The 13327-nt window shown below is 39.9% G+C and overlaps 1 protein-coding gene across 2 annotated transcripts in view; it reads left to right on the forward strand.

Annotated features, from left to right (window-relative positions):
* Positions 1–13327, forward strand: part of LOC140568588 (mannosyl-oligosaccharide 1,2-alpha-mannosidase IA) — a 287633-nt gene that overhangs the window by 269766 nt on the left and 4540 nt on the right. For both annotated transcript variants that reach the window (XM_072692473.1, XM_072692472.1), the window contains exons 8-10: positions 1290–1405; positions 5789–6008; positions 11618–11790. In XM_072692473.1, coding sequence (XP_072548574.1) covers positions 1290–1405; positions 5789–6008; positions 11618–11790 — 509 coding nt within the window. The remainder of the gene's footprint in view (positions 1–1289; positions 1406–5788; positions 6009–11617; positions 11791–13327) is intronic.

The following is a 13327-nucleotide window of genomic DNA, read 5'->3' on the forward strand; positions in this document are numbered from 1 at the left end:
AGATATAGATATAGATATATACATATATATATATATATATATATATATATATATATATATATATATATATATATATACATATATATATATATATATATATATATATATATATATATATATATATTATATAATATAGAAAGGAGGGTGTTTTCACACTTGTCCCGAATACACAAGTCCGTACCCAGGTCCGGTTCTGAGCTCATTTGGGGGAGGAGCTCATTATCACTGGTGTTCTTTTACACAGAAGAATTCCATTCGAACCGTGGACCCATTGCGCAATTTGGAACCCCACCTTTCTGAGCACATTTTTCCAAAACAGTCGGACCGAGCTTCATCCGTTTAGCACTTTTCCTCACCTTTCCCCAGAGCAGCACCTTTTTGAGTCGGGCCATTTCACCGTGCAGGAACACCAGCACACAAGCAGTCACATGACAAAATGAACCAATGGTGCATTCCCACATGCAGCGCCGGGAGCGGACAGCTTCCACACCTGCAGCAGGATCCGCTTGAAGCGAACCTCAGACCACCGATTTTGAGGGAGGATTTGGGAGATCGGTGCTTTGGGCCGCTCCCGGGCTCGAACACAGCTTTCACACTCGGCCAAACGTACTGAACTGTCAGAGAAAGCAGACCTGGGTCTGGAAAAACGCCCCGACAGGAATCTGCCATGTGCAAAATGTGGGAAAAGTGGATGTGCACCAAAGTAAATCAGGTGAGTGTACACCTGGCTGCTGCGCCCCCTAGAGGTTGATCAATGAGATCTGCTGGGTCTGTACCTCCCCTGAAACTGATGCTGAAGCAGAGAGGAACGCAGCGATGGGTGGCGACCTTACGAATGTTGGCGCTCCCACTGGTTGCCATGGCAACGTCTTAGGCAACCCCATGGCGACGTGACAGACCCTGTGCTAAGCCCCGCCTCTATACACTCCTTATTAACCCAGTAACGGTGCATTTTCCGAACATGCTGAGCAAGTATATATATATATATATACAGTTTCTGCATGTAATATGCAATATGGCCCATATGTATATATACATATTATATGTATATAAATACATGCTGTATTCATTACATATATATACATATATTGTCAAAAACCTGAAACCTGAAGATGGAAAACCCCTTACTTTCCTCCTGCTGTAAAGTTGACATTTCCTGAGGTTTTGCTTGACAGTGAGAATATACGTGTGTATATAACCTATATAACCTCAATCCATGTTATGGATTCGACTGTGTTGTATGTTGAGCTGAACTGTGGTTCTGATTTCTGATGTTCTTTGTTCTTCAGATCACGTTTCTCTGGGCGGATTGGGGGACAGCTTCTATGAGTACCTGATTAAATCCTACCTGATGTCAGACAAGACGGATGAGGAGGCAAAGCGCATGTACTACAGCGCTCTGGAGGTACTGGAGCATTTCCATGGAGTGGAAACACACACACACACACACACACACACACATATAATATCTACAAACAGCAGGAAGGAAGTAGAGATGGACAGCTCCAGTACTGAAACGCGCCACGCCAACAGCTCACATCAGTGTCTGGCGGTAGGACACTCATATCTACAGTAGACGAGACGTAATTCACTAGTTTAACATTAATCCAGGGAAGTCCAGGGAAGACTTTCTTCCACTGCTCCACAGCTCCTCAATGCTGCTGCTGGGGGGCTTTATACCCCTCTACTAGCCCATGCCTGGCATTAGGCAGCATGGTGCCAATAGGTTCATGTTTATTAGCTCCAGAGAGTCCTATTCTATTGGCAGAGAGTCCTATTCTATTGGCAGAAAGTCCTATTCTATTAGAGAGGCCACCCAGGAGCTCAGTCTCTTGCTATTTCAAGACTTGACTACTGCAGCTTCCTTCTGCTGCGTTCTCTCTTCACTGGCTTCCTGTAGCTGCTGCCCAGGTCGTCAGATTCAGACCCCTGACTCTGGTCTACAAAGCCAAGACTGGACCAGCCAGCCCCTCCGTACTTGATGGCGATGGTCAAAAGCCGATCTGCACCAAGAGCCCTTCCAGCTTCAAGTACGGCTCGGCTCGACCCGCCATCCTTTAAGATCCACGGAAGACGAGCGTCCAGACTTTTTACTGTCCTGCACCGAAGTGGTGGAGCGAACTTCTCCTGAGTGTCCGAACAGCAGAGTCCAACGCTCGCTGTCCTCAAACCCAGACTGAAGATCCTCCTCTTCTGAGAGGACTCAGTGAGCAGAGTGTAGAGTGTGTGGAGGACTGTGTCTCCAGACTGACTTCTGTATTTAGTAGAGTCTAAGATTAGAGGATCTTCTGGATTCTAGTCTTTATAAACTAGATAAGGGGATTTTCTGAATGACAGTGAAGCTCTGCTGTAAGTCGCTCTGGAGAAGAACTTCTGCTAAACGCCTTCAGTGTAGATGTAATGAAATGTGAGCTTGACTAGACTGCACAACTTGAAGAAGAAGCTAAATACAATCATTGCAAGGGATGTCCACAAACTTTTGGACATAGTGTGTAGCTGGGTTTGGGGCTTCTCACTTGGTTCCTGCTCTACCTGCTGCTGTGGTGCCTGGAAGTGTTTGAAAGTCTTAACAAGTCGCAGTAAGAGAATCGCAGCCTTTTCTGCTATTTCACGCTGTAATTAGCATGAAATGTTCGTTAATTAGACTGTCGTCTTTCCTTCATGTTTGCCCCAGAGGCACAGGGGTCTGTTGAGATTTTAATTAAAGTCATGCAGGACTCCATTTTAAGCGTCAGCGGGGAACTCTTTGATTATGTTGACCAGTGTTACAGTTCCTCTCAGCTCAGTCTGCAGACAGACGGCTCGTGCTATTTGCAGGACTGACACTGAAGAAGGTGGCAGTGTGCAGACCAGCCAGGGGTGAGTTCAACAAAAGCTGAATGAAGCTCGGTGCTTCTTTAACTAGCTCTTAAGATCTTTCATTAATTGTTTCCCAAAAGCTCTGAAACTGCACTACACAAAATTACTGGCAAATTAATGAAAAATCAGACCTATGTGTTATTCATATTAGTTTTACATATTTTATATACAAATAGATATAATTTCCATTTATTATATACAAATTATATAAGATAATGATTATTAAAGAAAAATATTATTCTTTTTAAATATTAGTATTATTATAATAATAATACATATATAATGTGTATATTTATTATTACAAATAGACATCATTTGTATCATAAAAGATAATTTTTTATCATAAATAAAAAATCATATAAACAACATTTATGCATAAATAATAATTGCATAAATAAATACATAGCAACATTATTATTGTTATTATTAATAATAATAGTAATACTACTAATAATAATAAATATTAATGAAAGTATTTTCATTAATAACATTTTAACACAACATATGATGATAATAATAATAATAATAATAACCATAATAATCATTAATAAAGTTAACAACTTGCTAACTGAATAACAAAAAACATCTAACCAAACAATTCTACTACTACCACTACTGCTACTATTACTACTACTAACAGAATAATATAATAAATCATATATTATATGAATAATACATTATATTAATATAAAAAATAGAATCAAATGCATATAGTAATAATAGTATTAATAAAATATATATTATTACTATTATTGTTCTTCTTATTATTATTATTACTACTATAATAATTCATGTTTTGTTAGGAATGTGTTAATTGTTCTAACATTTGATTATTATTGTTGTTATTATTATTATTTTTGGAATTCTAGAATTAGAATTAATAATTGGTCTTAGCCAATCAGAATTCAGAATCAGTATAAAGTCAGGGTCATGGGCTCCCAAGGCTCATTGATGCTCACCTCACTACTTACAGAGGGCCTGATAGAAGGATCTGCTGCTAGTCTTGAGAGGTCTTGTGGAGTCCAGCATATTCAGCAGGTGGTTCTAATGTTATGGCTGATGGATGAACATCACCAAAGGTCATCTCTTTATGACCTCAGATGAACAACGGCATTACTGGCACCTTCTCCACCTTGTGCAGGCCTAGTTTGCGTCTCCTTGCCGTTTCCTTTGTTTCACAGGCTTGACGCCGCGGATCCCTCTTTGATTACGCCGTATTTACCGGAGTGACACCGAGCGAAGCTCTGCATGTGGCGTCTTTTAGAGTGAAAGGAAAAGCAAGCGCCAAGACAGAAAGAAGAAACGGACAAAAGAAAAACGATGAGTCACTTGCTATTGATCCTCGGCGGCGCTCTGCTGTGTTTTTCGCCTCCCAGAAGAAAGGCTGAATACATCAACTCCAACAGAGGGGAGAGAGAGAGATTTTTGGAAGATGCAGCAAATATAAGAGAAAACAGCCCTAAAATGTATAGTTCTCTCCCCCACCCCAACGCCTTCGCTCCTCTCTTTGCTGTTGTTGTTTTTCGGCGGCTTCATAAGTCTCCCGCTACGGAAGCCCAATGGAATCTCAATGAGGCTTGACTCCAGTCCTCCAGGCAGCAGCTCCTCGCGTTATTCTGCGCATAAATCATCTCATACATCAGCGCATGCACCCGGAGCGATGTGCGCATGTTGTTCCCATTTAATATGTGCATAGACAGTAGATTTAAGAGTTTATGCTGGAGAAGCCGTGAATGGAGATGGCGACGGAAACTCGTGAGGCGGGTGTGTTTGCAGTCAGACAGTCCGCTTACCTGGCTGTTCTCCTGGGGGACGTTTCTCCAACTGGGGGCTTTCCTGCTTGCGTAATCAGGCGTCGGGAGCGCCTTGTCTACATCGGCCATGCAGGTTTCTGCAGGTGGAACAGTTGCTATGAAGTAGCTATGAAGATCCAGTGTTGACAAATGCTCGCAGAAGAGCTTACTTGAAGGCTTTTCTTCTGAGGACACCCTTCTGAGGGCTTTTCAGGCCTCAGGCAATGCATTTAAGCTCTTCTAATGAATGTATTCACCTACGTTACGTTGCCCCCATTGCTGCAAACAGATGTGCAAATGCACACACAGAGCTAAGGCCCGGGGGTCATTGCTCTGTGCCGTTTGGCCATCAACAGCCGGAGTCGGAGGGGGCACAATCGGCCGTGCTCTCTCCAGGTGGGTAGATGGCGCTCTCTCCCCTCATCACTTAGGGAGTTTGTTTCATGAGGATAATGAGGTTGTTGGTGTGGACTCTATACGCTACGATATTCCTAAGTTGTTTTTTATATACGTGGCTTTTAAAAGTAATCCAAAAGTACCTGAAAGTAATCCGATTACAGTACTTTTTTGAACAGGTAAGCTAAAGCCCGGGGGGGTCATGAGTTTACATCCCAAGAAATGCAGCTTTGCCATCAGTAAAGAGTCGGAGTGAGCACAATCGGCCGTGCTCTCTCCAGGTGGGTAGATGGCGCTCTCTCCCCTCATCACTTATAAGCGATGCTGGTCACCCCAGACGTCTGTTAGCTGGTGTGGTGGAGCACCAATGGTTGGGTAAGAGGCGATGGCTGGCTTTGTATGTATCTGAGGAGACGTGTGTTAAGTCCTTACCCTCCTAGTGTTTCGGGAGCATTGCTAGCTCTAGGGGGAGCTATGAAAATATTGACAAATTATTAAAGAGGTAATCGAACTGTAATCGATTAAGTTTTAAAGTAACCTTCCCAAACCTGTCCAAATGACCACTGCATTAAAGCAGCATTATGTAAAAACTGACATTTCAGTGCCAAACTGAAGAAGCAAACTTCACTGTGTTTCTGAACTGTCGCTTTAATGAAAACACCATTAGACAACAGCCTATATTCGCCTATTCTCCTCCACCCGTCTGTGATGTATAACACACCTGTGTTTCTGTCTTCCAGGCCATCGAGACTAATTTGGTGCAGAAGTCTCCAGGAGGACTGACCTACGTGGCTGAATGGAGAGGAGGCGTCCTGGACCACAAGATGGGTCACCTGGCCTGCTTCTCGGGCGGAATGGTGGGCGTCGGGGCGGACGACGGTGCCCCGGAGAAGAGGCAGCACTACCTGGACCTAGCGGCCGAAATCACGCATACTTGTCACGAGTCCTACAGCCGCTCAGGTTAGTAACGTGCAGAAGAGCTCACCCTCCCGAACGTGCCCAGGCACCTCAGCCTCGGGGTCTGGTGTCCGGCACCAAGTCTAAGACTGGCAACAGATCCTTTCAGTCCTACAGTTGTGAGGTGGGGCATCGATGAGCGTCAGGGAGAGTCTAAAGGGTGCCGGTTTTGGTGGGTGCTGACCAGAGACTGCATACCGGGAACACCCCACAAGACCTACTTGCTGATGTTCTGGAGATGTTCTGACCCAGCCATTGTCTAGAACCTCATAGTAAGGTTCTGGTCAAAGTGGCTCAGATTCTTACGTTTGGCCATTTTTCTTGCTTTAACCCCTTTATCACCTTCTTCACTTGCTGCCTAATAGATCCATCCCCAGTCACTGGAGCCAGATCATCAATGTATATCAATCAATCAATCAAACTTTTTATTGATATAGCACCTTTCAGACAAATAAAATTGAAATTCAAGGTGCTTCACAAATTTATAAAATGATGAAAAATAATAATACAATTAAATATTTAGTATAAAAATAAAAGGTAAATAATTAAGATGATAAAGGTTAAATAATAAAACAAAATCAAACTAAATTTTAAAATAGTAGAAATAATCAAATAAATTAATAAAATGAATAAAATAGTATAATAATAATAATAATAATAAAAAATTAAAAACTGATTAATGTCATGATGGGCTAGTTTAGACACAGAGGGGTGAACACTCGCAGGGATGGTTCGAGCAAGTACAGGGCCAAAGGAAAAACCAAACACCCGTGACAACACAAATGGGCAAAACCAAACGCACACCTGAGGCTGGTGGGACTCCGGGAGCTAGGCTAACACTGAGGGGAGGAACGGGATGAGAAACTATAACAAAAACCAACAGGCAGTGCCTGGTGAAGTACGGGGACACTAAGGCTGCACTAGTCAGGCGCTAGGGAAACTACGAGACGTGGAAACGAGAGCTGAGAGATCAGCTGCAGAACCCAAACGGCAAAAGTAGGACAGACCTGGTAACGAGGCTCGCCCATGAACGGTAATACTAACGTGATCCAGAATAGAGAGGTAGCCTCTCTGACGACCTGGAGGTTTCTTGGACCGTGAACGTGAACTCCAAAGCACTTGGTTTAGTTTAGTTTAATTCTCGGCGTCGAGTGGCTAGTGATAGCCCCTTAAATACCCCAGCCTCAGGTAAAACGCATCAACTAAACAAGAATCAAACACTGAACATGAATCAAAACACGTGAACAAGAATCATGACTCTGAACTGAACACACATGACGTAAAACAACATGAACCAAGTCCGTGAATCAAGACATGAACGCAAACACAAAACTAAAGTCCTCAGGGGAGCCTGCGGGCCGCGACTCGAGACCGCCCCCGGGACCTGACAATTAAATACAAATCAAAGTATATAAGATTGGATATTAAGACTAAGAGAAAGTTTATAAGTTTATAACACTACATAAAAGCCAGACTGAATAAACAGGTTTTTAGTTTGCTCTTAAAGGTTTCAGTGTTTCAGCGTTTTGGAGTGTAGTGGCTAAAAACAGCATCACCACAGATTTTCGTTTTTCTTCGTGAAACTAAAAGAGAAGATCTGGAGGATCTGATCACTTCACCTGGCAGTGGTTCTATAGGCCTCTCATCACTTAGGGGGTTTGTTTCATGAGGATAATGAGGTTGTATACGCTCTATACACTACGATATTTGTCCGTCATTTTTTAAATATGTGGCTTTTAAAAGACAAGTAATCCAAAAGTACCTGAGAGTAATCTGATTACAGTCATTTGGATTATGTAAGTTACTTTTTTGAACAGGTACGCTAAAGCCCGGGGGGTCATGAGTTTACATCCTGAGAAATGCAGCTTTGCCATCAGCAGCCGGAGTCGGAATGAGCACAATCGGCTGTGCTCTCTCCGGGTGGGTAGATGGCGCTCTCTCCCCTCATCACTTATAAGCGATGCTGGCCGACACAGGCGTCTGTTAGCTGGTGTGGTGGAGCAACACCAAAGATTTTTGTTTTTCTTTGTGAAACAACTAAAAGAGAAGATCTGGAGGATCTGATCACTTCACCTGGCAGTGGTTCCATAGGCCTCTCATATATCTGAAATGCATCCAGAAGAATAGTGTAGAATTGAGGAGTGTATAACTATGGGAAGGTTGGAGACGCAAATCAGTGTTAATTCCCCTTGTTTGATCAGTACTCCGAGCCACTACCGTACCTCCTGCACTCCTCCTGCACTCCTCCTGAACTCCTCCTGAACTCCTCCTGTTTTATATCAAGTGTGTTTGTTTGATCCTCATCAGCTTGCGCTCTGAATCGTAGCCCAGCTGCCGGGTTGGAGGCATTTGGAGGAAAAGAAGGAGAAAGGAATGGCTGATATTTAACACGTTTTAATGCTGACAATGAAAGCCGTCCTCTGGGAGTGCTTCTGGAGCCGCTGTTCACTTAACAGCTTAACAGCCTGGCTGAAGATGCAGCGGCACGTCTACTTTCTGATGTGGATTTTATTTCTGCAGCGTCGGGGGATAGAAATGCAGACCATTCCCAGTTTACCCAGTTTGCACTCACCATGGACATGAATGTTGTGGTCATACTGGATTTCCAGTGAAGGTTTCACTGCTTCACAGCTTAATGCTGCGGGGGGGGGGGGGGGGGGGCTATATACCCCTCTAGCTCACGTCTGGCATTAGGCAGCAGTGTCAGCAGCTGAATGCATTCATTAGAAAGGGTGTCCCAAACATTTGGACATTTACAGGGTTCTATATAGCACTTAAAATGGGTTATTTAATGTGTAACTAGAGGGACTGATCAGATGGGTTCTTGGAGGTGTTGGGGTTCTACATACAGGTATTGGCTTTACTAAAGAACCCTTGAAGAACCCTTTTTAAGTGAGTGTGGAGGGAAGGGAGATCGGTTTAGCTCATAAACCCCCGCCCCCCCCCAAAAATGGAGCACTAGATAAATGTAGGATATGGGCCCTTAAACAATGAACCTGTGCTCCTGGGCTTGAATCACTAAAGTAGGCCCTATACCCAACCATCACGTTCATGTTTTTTATGCTGTTGTTTTTTATGTTTATGCTGACGATACTCAGATTTGTCTCTCTGTAAAGAGAAATTAAAAATCTTAAAAAGAAAAAAAAAAAAGTATCCTCAAATGTATGATTGAATGTATTCAAGTTATTATGGGCTGTAAGTTCCTTTTTTTTTAACTGAGGTGATATTTAATATTTTGTAGCATTGGTGTTTTAAACTAAGGTGATATTAAATATTTTGTAGCATTGGTGTTTTAAACTAAGGTGATATTTAATGTTTTGTAGCATTGGTGTTTTAAACTAAGGTGATATTAAATGTTTTGTAGCATTGGTGTTTTAAACTAAGGTGATATTTAATGTTTTGTAGCATTAGTGTTTTAAACTAAGGTGATATTTAATGTTTTGTAGCATTAGTGTTTTAAACTAAGGTGATATTTAATGTTTTGTAGCATTGGTGTTTTAAACTGAGGTGATATTAAATATTTTGTAGCATTGGTGTTTTAAACTGAGGTGATATTTAATATTTTGCAGCAGTGGTGTTTTAAACTGAGGTGATATTAAATATTTTGTAGCAGTGGTGTTTTAAACTGAGGTGATATTAAATATTTTGTAGCAGTGGTGTTTTAAACTGAGGTGATATTAAATATTTTGTAGCATTGGTGTTTTAAACTGAGGTGATATTAAATATTTTGTAGCAGTGGTGTTTTAAACTGAGGTGATATTAAATATTTTGTAGCAGTGGTGTTTTAAACTGAGGTGATATTAAATATTTTATAGCATTGGTGTTTTAAACTGAGGTGATATTAAGTATTTTGTAGCAGTGGTGTTTTAAACTGAGGTGATATTTAATATTTTGCAGCAGTGGTGTTTTAAACTGAGGTGATATTAAGTATTTTGTAGCAGTGGTGTTTTAAACTGAGGTGATATTTAATATTTTGCAGCAGTGGTGTTTTAAACTGAGGTGATATTTAATATTTTGCAGCAGTGGTGTTTTAAACTGAGGTGGTATTTAATATTTTGTAGCATTCGGTTTTCCTATGGAGGCGATTTGATGTCAACCTTTACCTTTCTTAAAGAATGTTACATTTGATCACTGCTGTTGTTGTTTTTTTTTTTACACATAAACACGGACAACAAAAAACAATGCCAGAATAATGTAGGATGTAGGATATGTGTCCTTAAATTACATTACAAGCAGAAACAGTACAGGAAAAAAGGCCTTGCAAGAATTCTGAAGAACATCTTAATGAATACTGATGCTGGAGATCAAAGTCAAAGTCAGCAGTATTGTCAAAACTGTACAAACAAAAAACAAAATAGACATCAAACATTTGAGTAAACATTAAACATTAAATAACACAGAGCAAGAAATGGTAAATTACTAATTTGTAGGACATATGCAGCAGATTAAAAATCTGAGAATGGTCAGTACAAATATAAACAGTAATGCAAATTATAGCTGTGTCTGATTGGGCGTTACTGTATATCAGTGCCGGTTTTGACACTGTTGAGCATTATGTTTTAATGGATGAGTGGAGTCAGTGGGTTGGAATATCAGGGACGGTTTAGATTGGCTTGTGTCATAGTCATCAAATAGAAAGTTGATGGTGTCTATTGAAAATAGATTGTCCTTGTGTACTGATATTTCCTGTGGGGTTCCACAAGGGTCTATGCTTGGTCCTCTTTTTATTTTAATTATACATGCTTCTTTTGAGGTTTTTTATACATCTTATTATGTTTATGCTGACAATACTGACTAATTTATCTCTCTGTAAAGAGAAATAGAAAAAAAAAGTTATTAAGGATTGGATGGGCTGTAAGTTTTTTTTAACTGAGGTGATATTTAATATTTTGTAGCACTGTTTTTTTCTTAACTGAGGGGATATTTAATATTTGTAGCATTATTATTTTAACTGAGTTGATACTGAATATTTTGTAGCATTATTATTTTAACTGAGTTGATACTGAATATTTTGTAGCATTGTTTTTTTCTTAACTGATATTTAATATTTAATATTTATATGGTTATATCCTAGAAATCTGGCTGTAATTTTTTACTCAAAACACAGGCCTATTCTCTTCAACTAGACATATATCCCGGGTAACAGTGCTTATGTGAACAAGGCTGTTCATTGCACAGTGCAGATGAATTATACCCATAAAGAGCTAGTTACAGTTCATGGTCCTGCCTACACAGTGTGTTCATTCACCTTTAGTCTTTCTTCTGGTAGTCGTTTCTCATTTTAGAGGCCTCGTTTTTCTTTTTATGGTCTTTTTTAAGTAGCTTTTCATTTAAAGGCTCTTCGGTGAGTCATTTCTCCATCTTATGGACTTGCGGGGGCTTGGTAGCAAAAAATAATTTAAAAAACCCTAAGTAGCTTCATCACAGACTGATAACGCTCAAACCATCTGCGGCGCTGCACCACGCCAACACCCCTTTATCTCTATATTCAGCCTATAGAGCAGCACAAATTATATGAATTATATAGAAGCCCTGAAGCCCACGGGCAGCCTTTCCCAGCCAGGCAGGTCACCGTGAGCTGCTTACTCATGTCCTTTTCTTTGTTTTGACAGCCACTAAGCTGGGACCCGAGGCTTTCCGCTTCGACGGAGGGGCCGAGGCGACAGCCACCAGACTGAGTGACCGCTACTACATCCTCAGGCCGGAGGTCATCGAGAGCTACATGTACATGTGGCGCCTGACCCATGACCCCAAGTACAGGCAGTGGGGATGGGAGGCGGTGGAGGTGGGTGGGGCGCTTCCACTTTGCATTAATAGGCTGAGCTAAATGTGTTGCAGTACCAGGCTCAGGAGTTAAACCTAGCCTTGTGTTTTTGGGACCAATCAGATGTAGTGATACGTGGTAATCACCACTACCGTTACAGTAATTAAATACAGTAATCTGTAGTAATTACATAGTAATAAGACAGTAATTGTATAGCAATCTCACAGTAATTAGACACTGATATGCAACGTTACATGGTAATGTAATCAAAGTAATTGTACAATAATTACACATAAATAAGTAGTAATTGCAGTAATTACACAGTAATTTAACAATCTTAGTAAAACACAGTAATTATAATAGTTTCATGAATTATTGTGTAATGGTTAGTAATCAAACTAATATTTTGTAATTGCTAATAATTACATGGTACATAATTGTATCATTATTATGCAATAATAACTAGTAATTACAGAGTAATCATGAGGCAGTAATACAGTACTTTAGCAATTGCACAGTAATTACAAACAAATTGCACAGTAATTACCCAACCACATTATGCATTACTACATGGTAATCACAGTAATTAAACACTAATACCTCAGGAAGTATTCTTTTTTTAACTGAGGTGATATTTAATATTTTTAGAATTTGTTTAACTCGGGTGATATTTAATATTTTATAGTTTTTTTAAACTGAGGTAATATTACCAATTCTTTTGCATTGCTTTTTTTTAACTGAGGCGATATTTAATATATGTTTTTGAAATGTATTTATTTATTTGATATTTTTTAAATATGTTTTGATGTTCAATATAGCATTGCCTTTTAAACAGATGTGATATTTAATATATATTTTTAGCAATTCTTTTTATAATAATATTTAATATTTGGTATTTTTGCATTGCTTTTTAAACTGAGGTGATATTGGCTTGTTTTTGGTGTTGATTTTTAAACTTTAGCAAATTTTTGGTATTTCTTTTTTAAACTGAGGTAATATTTTATATTTGTTAGCATTGTTCTTTTATAAGAGAGGTGATATAAATTTTTGACACTTTTTTAAATGATTAGATATTTGCTTTTTAGAGGTTTAAAACAAAAGTGATGTTTGCTATTTTTTATGCTGCTTTTGTGATATTTGTGACAGGTGATATTTGATAGTTTTTCTACACTGAGGTGATATTTGTTGTGTTTTGGTGCTGATTTGTGCTGTTTTTGCTTTAATTTCTAAACTGAGGTACATTTTTATATTTTTCAGCTTTGTAACAGAGGTGATATTTGCTTCAAATTGAGAATCTGACTCAGTATTCTTTGAGTGTAAATGAAATATAATTTTAGTTTTGAGCTTTGTTTTGTGTTTCTGTGCTTTAAGAAACCAGTCTGAATTCAAAGCAAGGTAACAGGGACCGAGGCGGAACACCTAACATGCTATTTATGCCCATTAGCCTTCGCAAATGAACGCTCGGCTAAAGGCGGTGTATTAATACAGCTCGCCCGTCTCTCTCCGACAGGATGACATGATAATTACAAGGTGGAAGAGAACTGAAATAGATTTGTCA

Source organism: Salminus brasiliensis, chromosome 1 (assembly GCF_030463535.1).
Source record: "Salminus brasiliensis chromosome 1, fSalBra1.hap2, whole genome shotgun sequence".
NCBI lineage: Eukaryota > Metazoa > Chordata > Actinopteri > Characiformes > Bryconidae > Salminus > Salminus brasiliensis.